Source organism: Hoplias malabaricus, chromosome 10 (genome assembly GCF_029633855.1).
Source record: "Hoplias malabaricus isolate fHopMal1 chromosome 10, fHopMal1.hap1, whole genome shotgun sequence".
Classification (NCBI taxonomy): domain Eukaryota; kingdom Metazoa; phylum Chordata; class Actinopteri; order Characiformes; family Erythrinidae; genus Hoplias; species Hoplias malabaricus.
In genome coordinates this window covers 40,840,894-40,855,036 of record NC_089809.1, presented here as the reverse complement: position 1 = coordinate 40,855,036, position 14,143 = coordinate 40,840,894, and the positions used below count along the sequence as shown (strand labels likewise).

The window sequence follows — 14,143 nt, the reverse complement described above, 5'->3', positions numbered from 1 at the left end:
TTTTTAAGAGTAAGGAGTTCTCTAGATAAAGTCCTGTTGCTAAAAGGAAAAGTACCCTAATATTAATATGTGATTTCATGTTCAAGAAGCAGACAAGGCTTTGCTGAGCATTTAATAACCTCTGATTAAACCATATCAGAGTGGGCTTACTGTAGTTGCATAATACTTGTAGTGGATTTTTCTGAGGAGCGCGAGTTCACCGAGCTTCTCCTCTCTGACAGCTCAGTGGTGAGCATTTTGCACTTGTTGAAGCAACCTGGGAATGACTGTTTCAGGGCCTTAACGACTAATCTCCTGAACTTCTGGCCAACAAAGGCATAGATGATGGGGTTGAGGCAGCAGTGACTTAAGGCAATGGTCTGCACCCACTGCATGGACAAGTTCAGGTTCTGCTGCCATTCACAGCTTCGCAAGTGCCCGGTGTGATGAAGGAGGAACAGGAATGTGACCACGTTGTAGGGCGTCCAGAAGACAAAGAAAACTATAATCAAGACCATGATGAGCCTGATGGCTTTTTGCTTCTTCTGAGACCTCATATGGTACAAGGTGGGGATGATCTGAGAGTAGCAGAACACCATGATGGAGAGGGGGAGGATCAAGCCGAGGATGTTCAGCTCTATGTAGCTGAACTGCCTCCAATAGGTGTCTGGGGGATATTCTGGTTTGCATGTAGATTCGTTCAACTCCTTCTTCTCCTCTGAGAATATCATGGTTGGCAGGGAAGCCATCAGACTGAGTAGCCACATACACATAAAAGCGGCCACAGCCATTCCCGCTTTGGCTGAGTGGTGCTGGGAAAATAGAGAGGCGTGTGCATGGACAATGACAACATAACGATCCATCGTCATCAGGATCATGAAGAAGACACTGCCGTAGAAGCCCAGCATGTAGAAGGATGTCACAGCCTTGCACATGAAGTTCCCAAAGATCCACTGGTTCATGGCGGCATAGTGGGCCCAGAAGGGCAGAGAGAAGAGGAACATCAGGTCAGACATCGCCAGGTTCAAGAGGCACATGTCCGTCATGTTTGATCTATGGCGATATTTGATGAGGACATACGCCACCAGGCCGTTGCCAATGAAGCCCACTATGAAGACCATGCTGTAGAGAGTGGGGAGAAAAACTTGGCCAAAGTCTCGTACATTTTCATTGCTACAGGGTGCGGCACTGTCTTCGTTATAACTGTAGTAATCGCTATAGGAATAGTCTGTTGAACGAAAAAGGAAAAAATATGACTGATATTAACAATTTTAAACAAAAATGCTTCTTTATGGAGTCAAATGTGGTTCTTCTATGGCATCTCTCAAATAACCCTTTGTAGCACCTTTATTTTTAAGAGTGTGGAGCAGTGGAACCGCACTCTAGAGCATTGACACACCATTGAGAAACCTAGATAATCATTGAACAGATGTTCATTTGTGCAACCAAAGCTTGTGTAATCCTAAAAGAAATGCTTTCATTTAAATATCATGCTTTGGAACAACTGGACACATGAACCTAAGGTCACCACACCCAGTGCCATCATAGGCTAGAGAAGTGTAATGAGCCCCAGCACTGAGCTGTTGAGCACACCATTTAATAACTTTATGTGCAATGTGTCAGAGTGGATCTAACCATCCTTCATCGGTACCTGATTTCACTAATGCTAATGTGTCCTCATAGAAATGTTACAATATCTAATCTTAAGACTTCCCAGAAGCAGCAAAAGCAGGAAAAGGCCCCACTAACAGCCTTCATTTTAGAAGAAATGTTGGACAAGGAAGTGTCCAAACACAGATGGCCATATAGTGTAAGATAAACTTTTCTGTATGTATTTAGATGCATTAAATTGAGGTGCTGTTTGTTAAAGGGCTGGGAACTGGTGGCATTTCAGATTGAAGAGCATTTCTTGTTGTTATCAACTTTACCATTGTGCTGCCCTGCCATCTTCTGGAAACTGTGGGCAGTGTCTAGCCTAAAATAGTACAAGGAATCACATCATAGAACGCCTGTGTGTAAGTCACTTAGATTCCTTTCAAAAGATATAAATGAATTAAAATGCAGATAATAAACCCATTATATTCAGACCTAATTCCCAGGTTTAAAAACCCAGGACCCTGTCCCAACTCTGCAGTTTGTAAAACCATCTGAAACACTGTAGACTCTTTACACTGCACTTTAGGGACTGCATTCAAACTAATAACAGCAAAGCAGTTGTTTCCTGATATAGCAATATTTGAAAACAATTAAAGGCCATGTATCCTTACCACTGCTGTAGCTGTTGCTGTCTGTGCTGTTGCTCATGTTGAATTAGTCCAAGAGCTGACATTCCAATCACTGAGTCAGTGCCTTGTGTAGCTGCTTTTTATTGAGTGGTGCAGCTACAGTTTCCTGAGGCGGGCTTTAGGCACTGAAAAAACCTATTTGTTCTTATCTATATATATCCATCTGAACACATACACTGGCTATGAGCGTGTTTAATCGTACTAAAGAAATGTTATGTGTAAATGTACTTATGGCTGAATTTAGAAATATGCTGGGATTCTACTGTTCCATATTCCACTCTTAATACAATTTAGTTTCTAAAAAACTTAGATGAGTGTCTACATGGTGTAAACTGTGCATTTGGCAGTAAGAAATATATTATGAAGTTTGCTTTTACAAAAAAGGAAAAAAACAGTTGACTGTCTGTGGGGTAGTAACTTCTTACGTTTTTAGACATTAACGCACAATTCTGTTGTAGATATTATTTATTTAAATGTTGTGTTGTCTCTGTAGAAGCTGTTCTAATTCATGACTTTATTGTTTTGTTGCAATAAAGAGCTATAAACAGAGTGCGTAATTCCACAGCCACACTTAAGTTTCCCAGCACTTTGCTGGCGATGGCGTTCTGTCACGACAATGCTGCAATGAACCGGTAACGAATCTTGATTCTGATGTTCCGTTCCACCTCAAATCGAGCTTTGGTTCTGTTGCTGTGCCAGCTTTATCCTGATGGAGCGAACGCCATCACCAGCAAAGTGCTGGGAGTCTAAAGTGTGGCTGTGGAACTACACAATCTGACAGAATTTATCGCTCTTTTACTGCGATGCACTTTGCTGGAGATGGCATCCGCTCCATCAGGACAAGCTTTTGGTGCCAGCATACAGATAACAATGGTGAAATAAATTTCTTTCACCCCCAGCTCCTTAATTACATTTCCCGTTCCACCTTAAATATTACTGCAGCTGCTTTCTGTGTTTTAACACTGAGAAAAGCGCATGTGTATAAAACACTGTGTAATCGTACGGAATATAAAGGAAAACGCATAGCAATAGGACCACTTTAATTTAAGGCACGATTTAAGGTGGAACGGAATATCAGACTAAGAACCTGATCAATAAGGAGCTTATTTTATCCTCACGTCCTGATTCTCATACTGTTAATCCTTCTTACGTTGCTGATATCCTTACTTCCTCTAAGACTACAACTTGCTCTCTTGATCCACTTCCTATGTCCTTAACTACAGCCTGTTTGCCTGCTCTGCTTTTTTATCTTATAACTCTTATTTATCAGTCTGTGCCTCTTGGTCAGGTTCCCATGTCTTACAAGATTGCTGCACCTACCCCCATACATAAAGAATCCTAGTCTGGACCAATCAGGTTCAAACATTTACTGGCCAATTTCTATCGTTCTCGTTCTAGCTAAAGTTACTTAATGACTAACATTTTCTTTAGCCTTACCCAGAGTGATTCACAAAAGTGCTTAGTGGAGACAGAATGTGTTTCCTAGCAAGTACAATAGACCTAAGTGCAGCCATCAACATAGTGTGTCACTCTATCTTTCTGTCAAGCCTGCATTATCTGGGCATCAGTGGCACTGCCCTGGATTGGTTTATATTTTACGTAATCAATAGAAGACAGTTTGTCACCCTCTCTGGTCATACTTACAGTGATATCTGTCCACAGTCACGCTACAACAGAAAACACACTATAACCACCTCAACTGTTAGTCCTTTTATTGATAAACATTTTACCACCTTCTCTTTTCCAGCTCACTGTGCCGTGTACAAACCTTGATAGTGTTGCACCAGTCAAGGCCAAACAATTTATAGAGAAAAAGCTACCTCCATGCTACAGTTATTGCAGAAAGAAAACTAAAAATAGACTCCAGAATAGACTCCAAATATAAACCAGATTTCCATTGCTGACTCTTATAAACAGTTCTTAGCAAAGCAGCTTCTTCAAGGGTTCTTTACTAAAGGCAATAGTTGTATTTAAAACATCAAAAGTTCCTTAGAACTTATTGTATATGAATCGGAGTAGCTTTTGAAAAATGGTTCTATGCAGCACCAAACTAACGATTTTACATGGCTCTATAGAGATCTCATTAATAAAGAACCCTTCTTTAAGATAATTTAGTAACAATTTACTGTATATTTTACTAAATATAAAGCCATATGTTTAATATTAACACAATAAAGCTTACAACAGAGGGTTCTTAAAGTGTCCTTTATTAAAAACAATAGTTTAGAACCATTTCAACTTCAGAGAAGCATTTAAGTATGAAAAGTTCTTTGTGTGTAATTGGTTCTATATAAAATCCTTGAAGAAACCTCCTCTTTAAGGAAACCCTAAAAATGGATCATTGTATAGTTTACTAATTTACTAAATAAAAACTTTTATTATTAATGGTCAAATAATAATCCCACACTCTTTAAAAAGTGTTCTTCAAAGGTTATTAATAATGACATTAAAGAATCACTTGAATGACTGAAGTGTTTATTGCATGGTGAAATGTTTGGAAGATTGTTGGAGAATGTTTTGTATGTTGAATGATTTCACCAGGTGCAGAACCATTTCTTCAATTGTTTGTGGTCCTGTACTTTATGAAAGGACCCTTGAAGAACCATTCATTTTTAAGACTAAGGAGTTCTCTAGATAAATTCCTGTTGCTAAAAGGAAAAGGAATTTAATATTAATATGCGATTTCATGTTCAAGAAGCAGACAAGGCTTTGCTGAGCATTTAATATCCTCTGATTAAACCATATCAGGGTGGAATTGCTGTAGCAATATAATACTTGTGGTGGATATTTCTGAGGAGCGCGAGTGCACCGAGCTCCTCCTCTCTGACAGCTCAATGCTGAGTGTATTGCACTGGTTGAAGCAACCTGGGAATGACTGTTTCAGGGCCTTAACAACTATTCTCCTGAACTTCTGGCCAATGAAGGCATAGATGATGGGGTTGAGGCAGCAATGAATGAAGGCGATGGTCTCCACCCACTGCTTGGACAGGTCCAGGGTCTGCTGCCATTCACAACTTTGTAATTGCCCCAAGTGATGAAGGAAGAACAGGAATGTGACCACATTATAGGGTGTCCAGCAGACATAGAAAACAATAATCAAAACCATGATGAGCCTGATGGCTTTGTGCCCTTTTTGAGACCTCATGTGGTACAAGGTGTGGATGATCCAATAGTAGCAGAACAGCATGACGGAGAGAGGGAGAATCAAGCCAAGGATGTTCAGCTCTATGTAGCCGAACTGCCTCAAATAGGATTTCTCAGGATATTCTGGTTTGCATGTCAATCCGTTCCACTCCTCCTTCTCCTCTGAGAATATCATGGTTGGCAGGGAAGCCATCAGACTGAGTAACCACAAGAGTGGTGCTGGGATAATAGAGAGGCATGTGCTTGGACAATGACAACATAACCATCCACCGTCATCAGGATCATGAAGAAGATACTGCCGCAGAAGCCCAGCATGAAGAAGGACGTCACAGCCTTGCACATGAAGTTCCCAAAGGTCCACTGGTTCACGGCGGCGCAGCGGGCCCAGAAGGGCAGAGAGATGAGGAACAGCAGGTCAGACATTGCCAGGTTCAAGATGCACACGTCCGTAATGTTTGATCTATGGTGGTATTTGATGAGGACATACGCCACCAGGCCATTACCAATGAAGCCCACTATGAATATCATGCTGTAGAGAGTGGAGAGAAAAACTTAGCCAAGTCCTGTACATTGTCGTTGTTGCAGGGTTTGGCCTGGCTTTCACTGGAATTGTAGTAGTCATCATAATCTGTTTAAAAACAAACACATATCTATAAACATGGTGGATGTAATTAAACAAAAAGTAATTTTTATCAACAATGGAACACTTAGTAAACAAGACAACAGAGTAAATTTAAAAGTGCTTTAACTGAATGGGCATTCATTCCTTCGCCAGTTTTTTACTTGAAGACCCCCATATTGTCACTTACCTCACAGCTTGTGTAATCTCTATAGATATCTTTTCATTTAAATTGAATCTGGAGCATCAGCAGATAAACCTAATGTGACCATACCAATGCCAATCATAGGCCAGAGGATTGTTACAAGCCCCAGAACTGGGCTGTGAACTCTTATAAATAAAGGTGCTACAAAGTGTTGTTTGAGCGATGCTGTAGAAGAACCACTTTTGGTTCCATTAAGAACCACTTTTTGCGGATACATTTAAATGGGTAAAGAAGGTTAAGATCAAGTGATATATTTTAAAATGTTCTTCACACTCACACATCTCTTAAACAAAAATGCTTCTTTATGGAGCCAAATGTGGTTCTTCTATGGCATCTCTCAAATAACCATTTGTAGCACCTTTATTTTTAAGAGTGTGGACCAGTGGAACCGCACTCTAGAACGATGACACACCATTGATTGAAATGTGTTGAAGTGGACCTAAAAATCCTTTATCAGTACCTGACTTCACCAGTGCTCCTGTGTCTGAATGCCATTAAATCCTCACACAAATGTAATTAAAAGTCTTCCCTGAAGAAACTTTTTCATCTGCAAAAGAAGACAGAGGACCCACTGATAGCCTTAATTTTAGAAGAAATGTTCCATAAGCAGGTGTCCAAACACAGTTGGTCATATGGTGGAAAATAAAGCATTCCCTTGGATAGATCCTGGTGATCTGTCCAAATTCAATAAATGTGTTGATGGTAACTTAAGCTAATTGAAAAATGCTAGGAACTGGTGGCATTTCAGATTGAAGAGCATTTCTCGTTGTTATCAACTTTACCATTGTGCTGCCCTGCCATCTTCTAGAAACTCTGGGCAGTGTGTAGCCTAAACAAGGGGCCAAACTTCAGAATCAGTGCTGGGTAATGCCGTAAATAATGATGCTTTGGTTTCAGGTTACTGTCTGGGAACAGGCCTTTCCTTGACTCTAAATATTCTTGAATAAGAACATCAAGATATGCAACCTGAGGCACAGAGATTTTTTGAGCACATATCATGTCCACAATGTCTGTCAGCTGTAGAGTCAACTGCCACACAGCATCTTCTGTATCTTTAACTCTATAACCAATTATGAGAGGCAGCAGCCTTAGAAAATTTCAATTCTGTATGGCTTGTGCTGAGAGTTTAGCTGCTTGAGGGCTGACAGCACATGGCTTTGCAGAAGCATCAGTGGCGCTCTATTTGAACTGTTTAATGTGCCGATTCAGAGTGGAGTAGGTGAACCATGACTTTACCTTTATGAAATACTTAAGATACAGTGCAGTGTCATATGACAAAAGACCCTCAAAGATGTCATGCCCTAGACATGGTGGCAAACCTGGAGTTTTGTGTAGAACAATGATGTTTGAAGAAAATCAGCACCAATCACCAATGTACTTCTGGACACATTATAAGTGATATTTCCGGAAACAACAGCAAATGTACAGAGATAATGATAATAGCACTTGCAGCACGTTTTTTTTAGACATGAGAGTAAACAGTAATCATGCCTGAGTTGTTAAATAAAAGGCAAAGAAATGAACCCCCCACTGAATCGTCCAGTTTGGTTTATAAAGAAAATGCAATCAGTCATAACACAAATCCTGAGCAGTGTATCTTTGTACATCCCTAAATAAAGATGTATTAGTTGTTTTTTATTCACTTCCAAATGTCCTGCCTAATGTTTATGACTACACAGAGAGTTTGTCCCAAAAAGTACAAATAAAAACACAATAACACAAGAAGTCACTCTGGCCTCAGTCCAACAGCCTTACATGATCTCAATCCGTTAATAAGATCTTATTCCAACAGTATGGTCGAGGGAGGATTGCCCCCACTTGGAGGAGAAAGAATTGGGTGTTTGGTATGCTTGATGTAAAGAGGGAACAGGCAACAGTTGTTAAACATGTGCATCCAGGTACTACACAGATCAGTAATGAATGGAGAGCGTACAGAGGTGCTTTGACGGATTTGGGCTTCATAAATTTTAGGGTTAATCACGCCCAGTGGTTTGTAGATCCCCACACTAGAGCCCATACCCAGCATCTTGAGCGGGCATGGTTGACCTACAAAACAAGAATCTGGAGGCTACGAGGCAACAGGACAGAGCAAATGCTAAAACAACATCTTTCATTCATGGAGTGGACATCTGGATTCTGAAATTGTGACTTTTTGTTCTTAAATACAATAATTAGCTTTAGTATTTCTAAGAACTTAACAAACAATTAGCCTTTGTTTTTTTGCTTTTGAAATGTATGACGTATTTTACATTATTCAAATGCATAAAGACAGCATGTTTTATGTTTGAGAAGGTACAGAAGTATTAGGCATCATTTCTTTGTTTTAAAATGCAGGCTTTGAATAAGTTACCTGTGATTTGTGTTTGATGTTTGATTTTTTTTTTCACATGCATAAAGGTACCATTTTTATGTTTGAGAATGTACAGAAGGATTAGCCATTCTTGTTTAAAGATGAGTCTTTCTAGCTGCTACTAAACATTTTGTGAAAGTTTACAAGTATTTTCTGTATAGTACAAGGAATAACTTGTATGTGTTCTGAATGACAGATGACGTAAAAATTTAAATAAAAAGTAAAAAATGTTACATTGTCTCTCAGTTCATTACCTCATGTTTTGTATTCTAAGAGACATATTTGGAAATATTATTTCAGCAAATGCTTTACGTTGATAAACACAATGTTAAGAGTTATTTGTGCATACTGTAAATTAATGATATATTAATATATTAACTTATGACTTATAAATATGTATTATGTCATGACTTTACTTGGTGGGGCACATTATCATATGTAAATGCAGTAACTAATGACCTGTAGTGGTATTAAGTAATGCGTATTAAGGTATTAAGTAATGTATATGTAAGAGGTCTGCCTGGGGCTGGGGCAAGGCTGCCTGCTAAGCCACCCCCAGTCACTAGAGGGAGACAGAGACACTCTTAATTTGGGGCAATTGGTTCCACCTGGGCTACTTCTACTTAAGGGAAGCCAACACACACCTCAGTGCTAAGTCTTGGGTTTCTCTTCTCAGAGTGCTGTGCAAGTCTGGCTGGTAATTTGGTAAAGGCTCTTGAGTTTTCTCCTGGGTCACTCTATCTTCTGTTTCTCCACCAGAGCTTTCTCTCTGATTTCTCCTGGGATTCAATATTATCTTTTCTTTACCATTTTTTAGTATAAATAAATAATTAGAAATAAGTTGTGTTCTATCTTTAATTTCTTTTGTCTCATCTTGTCCCTCACTTTTGTTTTGGGAAGCTCTCTTGCCTTTGTTTTCTTTTGCTCAATTCTGAGCTGATCAGTTTTCCCCTGACATCTTAAGTTTTCCTCTCGTGTTCCATTTTGTCTTGGTGTTCCTAATTTTCAGAGTTAGGGTTGTTTGTGTGTCTCTGCACTTGAGGCCTATTTCTCTAGTGCTCTGTTGGTGGCTTGCCCTGTTTCAATCCACCCCTGGGTGAGCTGCCACATTACAGTATAATTACATCTTAAATTTGGGCATTATCATTAAAAGTTGATATCTTTTTTTTAATTTTTTTTTAATGACCAGTAGCACTTCTAAAATGAAGAACCATGTCAAAAAGACCTGAAACTGAACTCTTGTCATTGTCACAACCAGAATGAACTGTACATCAGAATGGTACCAACAAGGTAGGTGTGTAAAATGTTTATCAGATTATGAATAAGGCACAACTTATTACACATACTATTTGAACCGTGAGGCCCAAATTGAGATATTTTTGTTAAACAGAAACAAACACCTGTGGCTAATTTCCTTATGGTCTTTTTTTCTACCACTTTCCTCTGTGTGTAAGTGGGTTAAACTATTTAGTTAATTAATTAATGTGGCCAATATCAACCCTAAAGTCGAGTGACTTTTTATAAGTAATTACAAAACTTGTAATGAACTCATAATAATCACTTAATCACTGCTTATGTCTGACTATAATTTCCTTCCCTAAGACTGAGGCTGTGGACTGTCTTCTTTTTAACCAGTCCATCTTTTCTGCATTTCCAGTTGATTCTGCTTCCTTTTCTCCTGCTCTCTCTTCTAGTTTGCAACTCAGACAACAACTTGCTCTCTTGATCCACTTCCTACATCCTTAAAAACAGGCCTGTTTGCCTGCTCTGCTTTTTTTATTTTATAACTCTTATTTATCAGTCTGTGCCTCTTGGTCAGGTTCCCATGCCTTACAAGTTTGCTGCACTTACCCCCATACTTAAAGAATCCTAGTCTGGACCAATCAGATTTAAATATTTACTGACCAATTTCTATCGTTCTCGTTCTAGCTAAACTCCCTGAATGAACTGTCGACAGTCAGCTACAGAAATACTTGGTGACTAACATTTTCTTTAGCAGAGGCTCTTACCCAGAGCGATTCACAAAAGTGCTTAGTGGAGACAGAAAGTGTATCCTAGCAAGAACAACAGACCTAATTGCAGTCATCAACATAGTGTGTCACTCTATTTGTCTGTCAAGACTGCATTATCTGGACATCAGTGACACTGCCCTGGATTGGTTTATATTTTACCTAACCAATAGAAAACAGTTTGTCACCCTCTCTGGTCATACTTACAATGATATATGTCCACAGTCACGCTACAACAGAAAACACACTATAACAACCTCAACTGTTAGTTCTTTTACTGATATACACTTTACCACCTTCTCTTTTCCAGCTCACTGTGACTCTCCCACAGAATCAGTAACCACCTCCTCAAGCCAGTTATTTAAAAAAAGGCAATCTTGACCCTCTTGGCTCACGAACCACAAGCCAATAGCAAAAACCTCATTTATTGCTAAAATCTTAGAAAAAATTTTGTGTTACAGCAGTTGTGCTTTTACCAACAAAACAAAAATGACATTCATTACATTTTTCAGTCTGGATTAATACCAAATTGTAACACAGAAACAGCTCTAACGAGAGTAACCAATGACTTACTCTTTCCACTTGATAAGTTCTGCATCTCTATTCTGGTCCTGCTTTTACACAGTAGCACTGCTTTTCATGTCTGTTGCTTTTTTTTTTTTGCTTTACCCCTGGATGCTTCTTGCAGGGTAATTCCTCCCCTGCTCTATTATAAACTTTTTAACACCCTTATTTCTGCCCCGTCTGGTTTTCTTTCTTTTGTCTTTCTCATGCTCCAAGACGCCCTGTTCCCATGGCTCAGACTGATGTCCTGATCCAGGTCTGCCCTATTCATCCTGTAAAAGATCTTGTCCCACCATAATTGGCCATGCAATGTTGCTGTCATAGCCCAAATGGACTCTGTAGCTTCTTTTACTCTTCCACAGAATCAGTCATCACTTCCTGCCCCCTCTCATGTCTTCATTACTAAATATTTACCATAATATTTCATATAACTCATCATCTCGACCAGTTCACATTTTCTGTTCTGTAAGTTGTTGTGGTCTCTGGTTTTGACTTTCAAGTTCCCTTTTATGAGTCTTGGTTCCTTCCTCGTGTGCTGAGGGAGTTTTTGCTTGCCTGTTGTCCCAGTCTTTTTCAGAGGAGGCTTGAACCTGGATCTCTGTAAAGCTGCTTTGTGATGATTTCTTTTGTGAAAAGTGCTATATAAATAGCATTTGATTGCTTTTTATTGTGTCCCGTCCTTGTGTCCGCGTGGGTTTCCTCTGGGTGCTCTGATTTCCTCCTGGTGCTTTGGTGTCCTCCCACGGCCAAGAAAACATAGGTTGATTGGCGACTCAAAATTTTCTATTGGTGTGAGTGTGTGTTGCCCTGCCAAGAACTGGCGCACCCTTCAGGGTGTGTTTCTGCCTTGCACCCAATAATTCTGGATATGTACCACAACATTCTCACTGTGATGATTCTAAAATGTCTGATTTTGTCAGGTTTCTCGCTCGTCGTGAGCTGGTCAGTACTGGTTTACTCCAATTTAATGACCAACCTGAGAGCTACAAAGCTTGGCGGCGTTCTTTCCAAAATGCAGTTGATGGCTTGAATTTGACATGCAGTGAAGAGATGGATCTCTTAGTCAAGTGGTTGGGAAAAGAGTCAGCTGAGCATGCCAGCCGTATTAGAACCATCCATGTTAATCAGCCAGAGAGGGGACTGAGGATGATTTGGAACAGATTAGATGAATTTTATGGCTCACCAGAGGCCATTGAGAATGCACTTTTCCAGAAACTAGAAAGCTTTCCCAAAATTAATAATAAAGACTATACAAGGCTCAGAGACTTACGTGATGTTCTGATGGAGCTGGGGGCTGCTAAGCAGGAAGGAGATCTTCCTGGTCTATCTTACTTGGACACACCCAGAGGCATCAGTCTTGTGATACGGAAGTTACTGTACAATCTGCAGGAAAAGTAGTTGTTATTTTGTTCAAACTATAAGGAGCTATACCAAGTGTCATTTCCACCCTTCAAAGTTTTTGTGGATTTCATTAGGCAGCAGGCAAGGATAAGGAACGATCCGAGTTTCAGCTTTGCAGGACAATCAGATGTACACAATAAATCAGGCAAGCCTCCTTGGAAGCAAAACAGACACAGAGACGTGTCAGTCCTTAAGTCAGTTTTCTGGAGCAGATTACTATGGTCAAGACGGTTACAAAAGGAGGGCAGAAGGCCCTGATAGGATTTGCCCAATTCACAAAAAGCCCCATCCTCTAAGAAAATGCTGTTGCTTCCGAGAGAAGCCTGTGGAGGAACGGAAATTGTTTCTCAAAGAAAATATGATATGTTTCAAATGTTGCATGTCTATGTCACACACTGCCAAAGATTGCAAATATAGCTGTAAATGTAGTGAATGTGAAAGCGAAAAACATCCCACTGCCCTCCATCCTGGAAGAGCACCTTGGAATAAAGAGGAGCATGGCGGGGAGGAGAACAGTTTGCAGACTCCAGAGGTGACTGCTCCATGCACACAGGTCTGTGGAGGTGATTTTGTTAGCAGGTCATGATCAAAGATCTGTTTAGCAAAGGTTTTCCCTACAGGTAGTCAAGACAGAGCCAAAAAGGTCTATGTAATCCTTGACGAGCAGAGCAATAGATCATTGGCTTGTTCAGAATTCTTTGACGACTTTAACATTCAAGGTCTCAGTTCTCCTTACTGTCTTAAGACCTGTTCAGGAGTCACAGAGAATATAGGGAAAATAGCTTCTGGGTTCTACATAGAATCTCTAGATGGGAAAATACGTTGTCCTCTTCCTAGCCTCTTGGAGTGTGATGAGATCCCAAATAACCAACTGGAGATACCTACTCCTAATGCCGCTCTCCATCATAGCCACTTGAGATCAATAGCTCACCTTATCCCAGAGCTAGAACACAAGGCTTCCATTATGCTCCTTTTGGGCCGTGATGTGATCAGAGTACATAAGGTCCAAAAACAAATAAAAGGTCCTCCAGATGCCCGATATGCACAGCAGCTTGAATTGGGATGGGTGATCATAGGCAATGTCTGTTTGGGAAATGTACATAAACCAGTCATGGTGAACACACTCTATACCAGGGTTTCAGAGAAAGGACGCCCAACCATCTTTGGGCAATGTCCCAATGTTTTCCATGTGAAGGAAAAATATAACCACACATCTCTGAATGTTTAAGTTGGAGTACCCAGAGTGAGATTTACCTGTGGTAAAGAGGATGATCGACTTGGTGATGCAGTATTCCAGCTAACCAGCAATGACAATAAAATTGCTCCATCCATTGAGGATATTTCCTTCATGGAAATAATGGAAAAAGGCCTCAGGAGAGATGAAAATAACAGCTGGGTGGCCCCACTGCCTTTCAGGGTACCAAGACAACGTTTACCTAATAATAAGGCCCAAGCTCAAAACTGACTCTCTTCACTCAGAAGAAAACTTGATAGGAAACCAGAGATGAAACAGCACTTTTTTCTGTTCATGGAAAATATTTTTGACAATGGTCATGCAGAGGAAGCACCTTCTCTGAATGAAAATGA

The 14,143-nt window shown here is 40.0% G+C and overlaps 1 protein-coding gene and 1 pseudogene across 1 annotated transcript; both read right to left on the bottom strand.

Moving 5' to 3' along the window:
* Positions 1-146: 146 nt before the first annotated feature.
* LOC136708063 (C-C chemokine receptor type 5-like) lies at positions 147-4,817 on the bottom strand. Its single transcript, XM_066682323.1, has 2 exons — positions 4,803-4,817; positions 147-1,235 (listed from the first exon to the last, which is right to left on the bottom strand). Exons 1-2 carry the CDS (start codon positions 4,815-4,817, stop codon positions 147-149), a joined length of 1,104 nt encoding a protein of 367 aa, XP_066538420.1.
* Positions 4,818-4,998: 181 nt separating this feature from the next.
* On the bottom strand, positions 4,999-7,033 carry LOC136708062 (C-C chemokine receptor type 5-like; annotated as a pseudogene).
* Between the last annotated feature and the right edge of the window lie 7,110 nt (positions 7,034-14,143).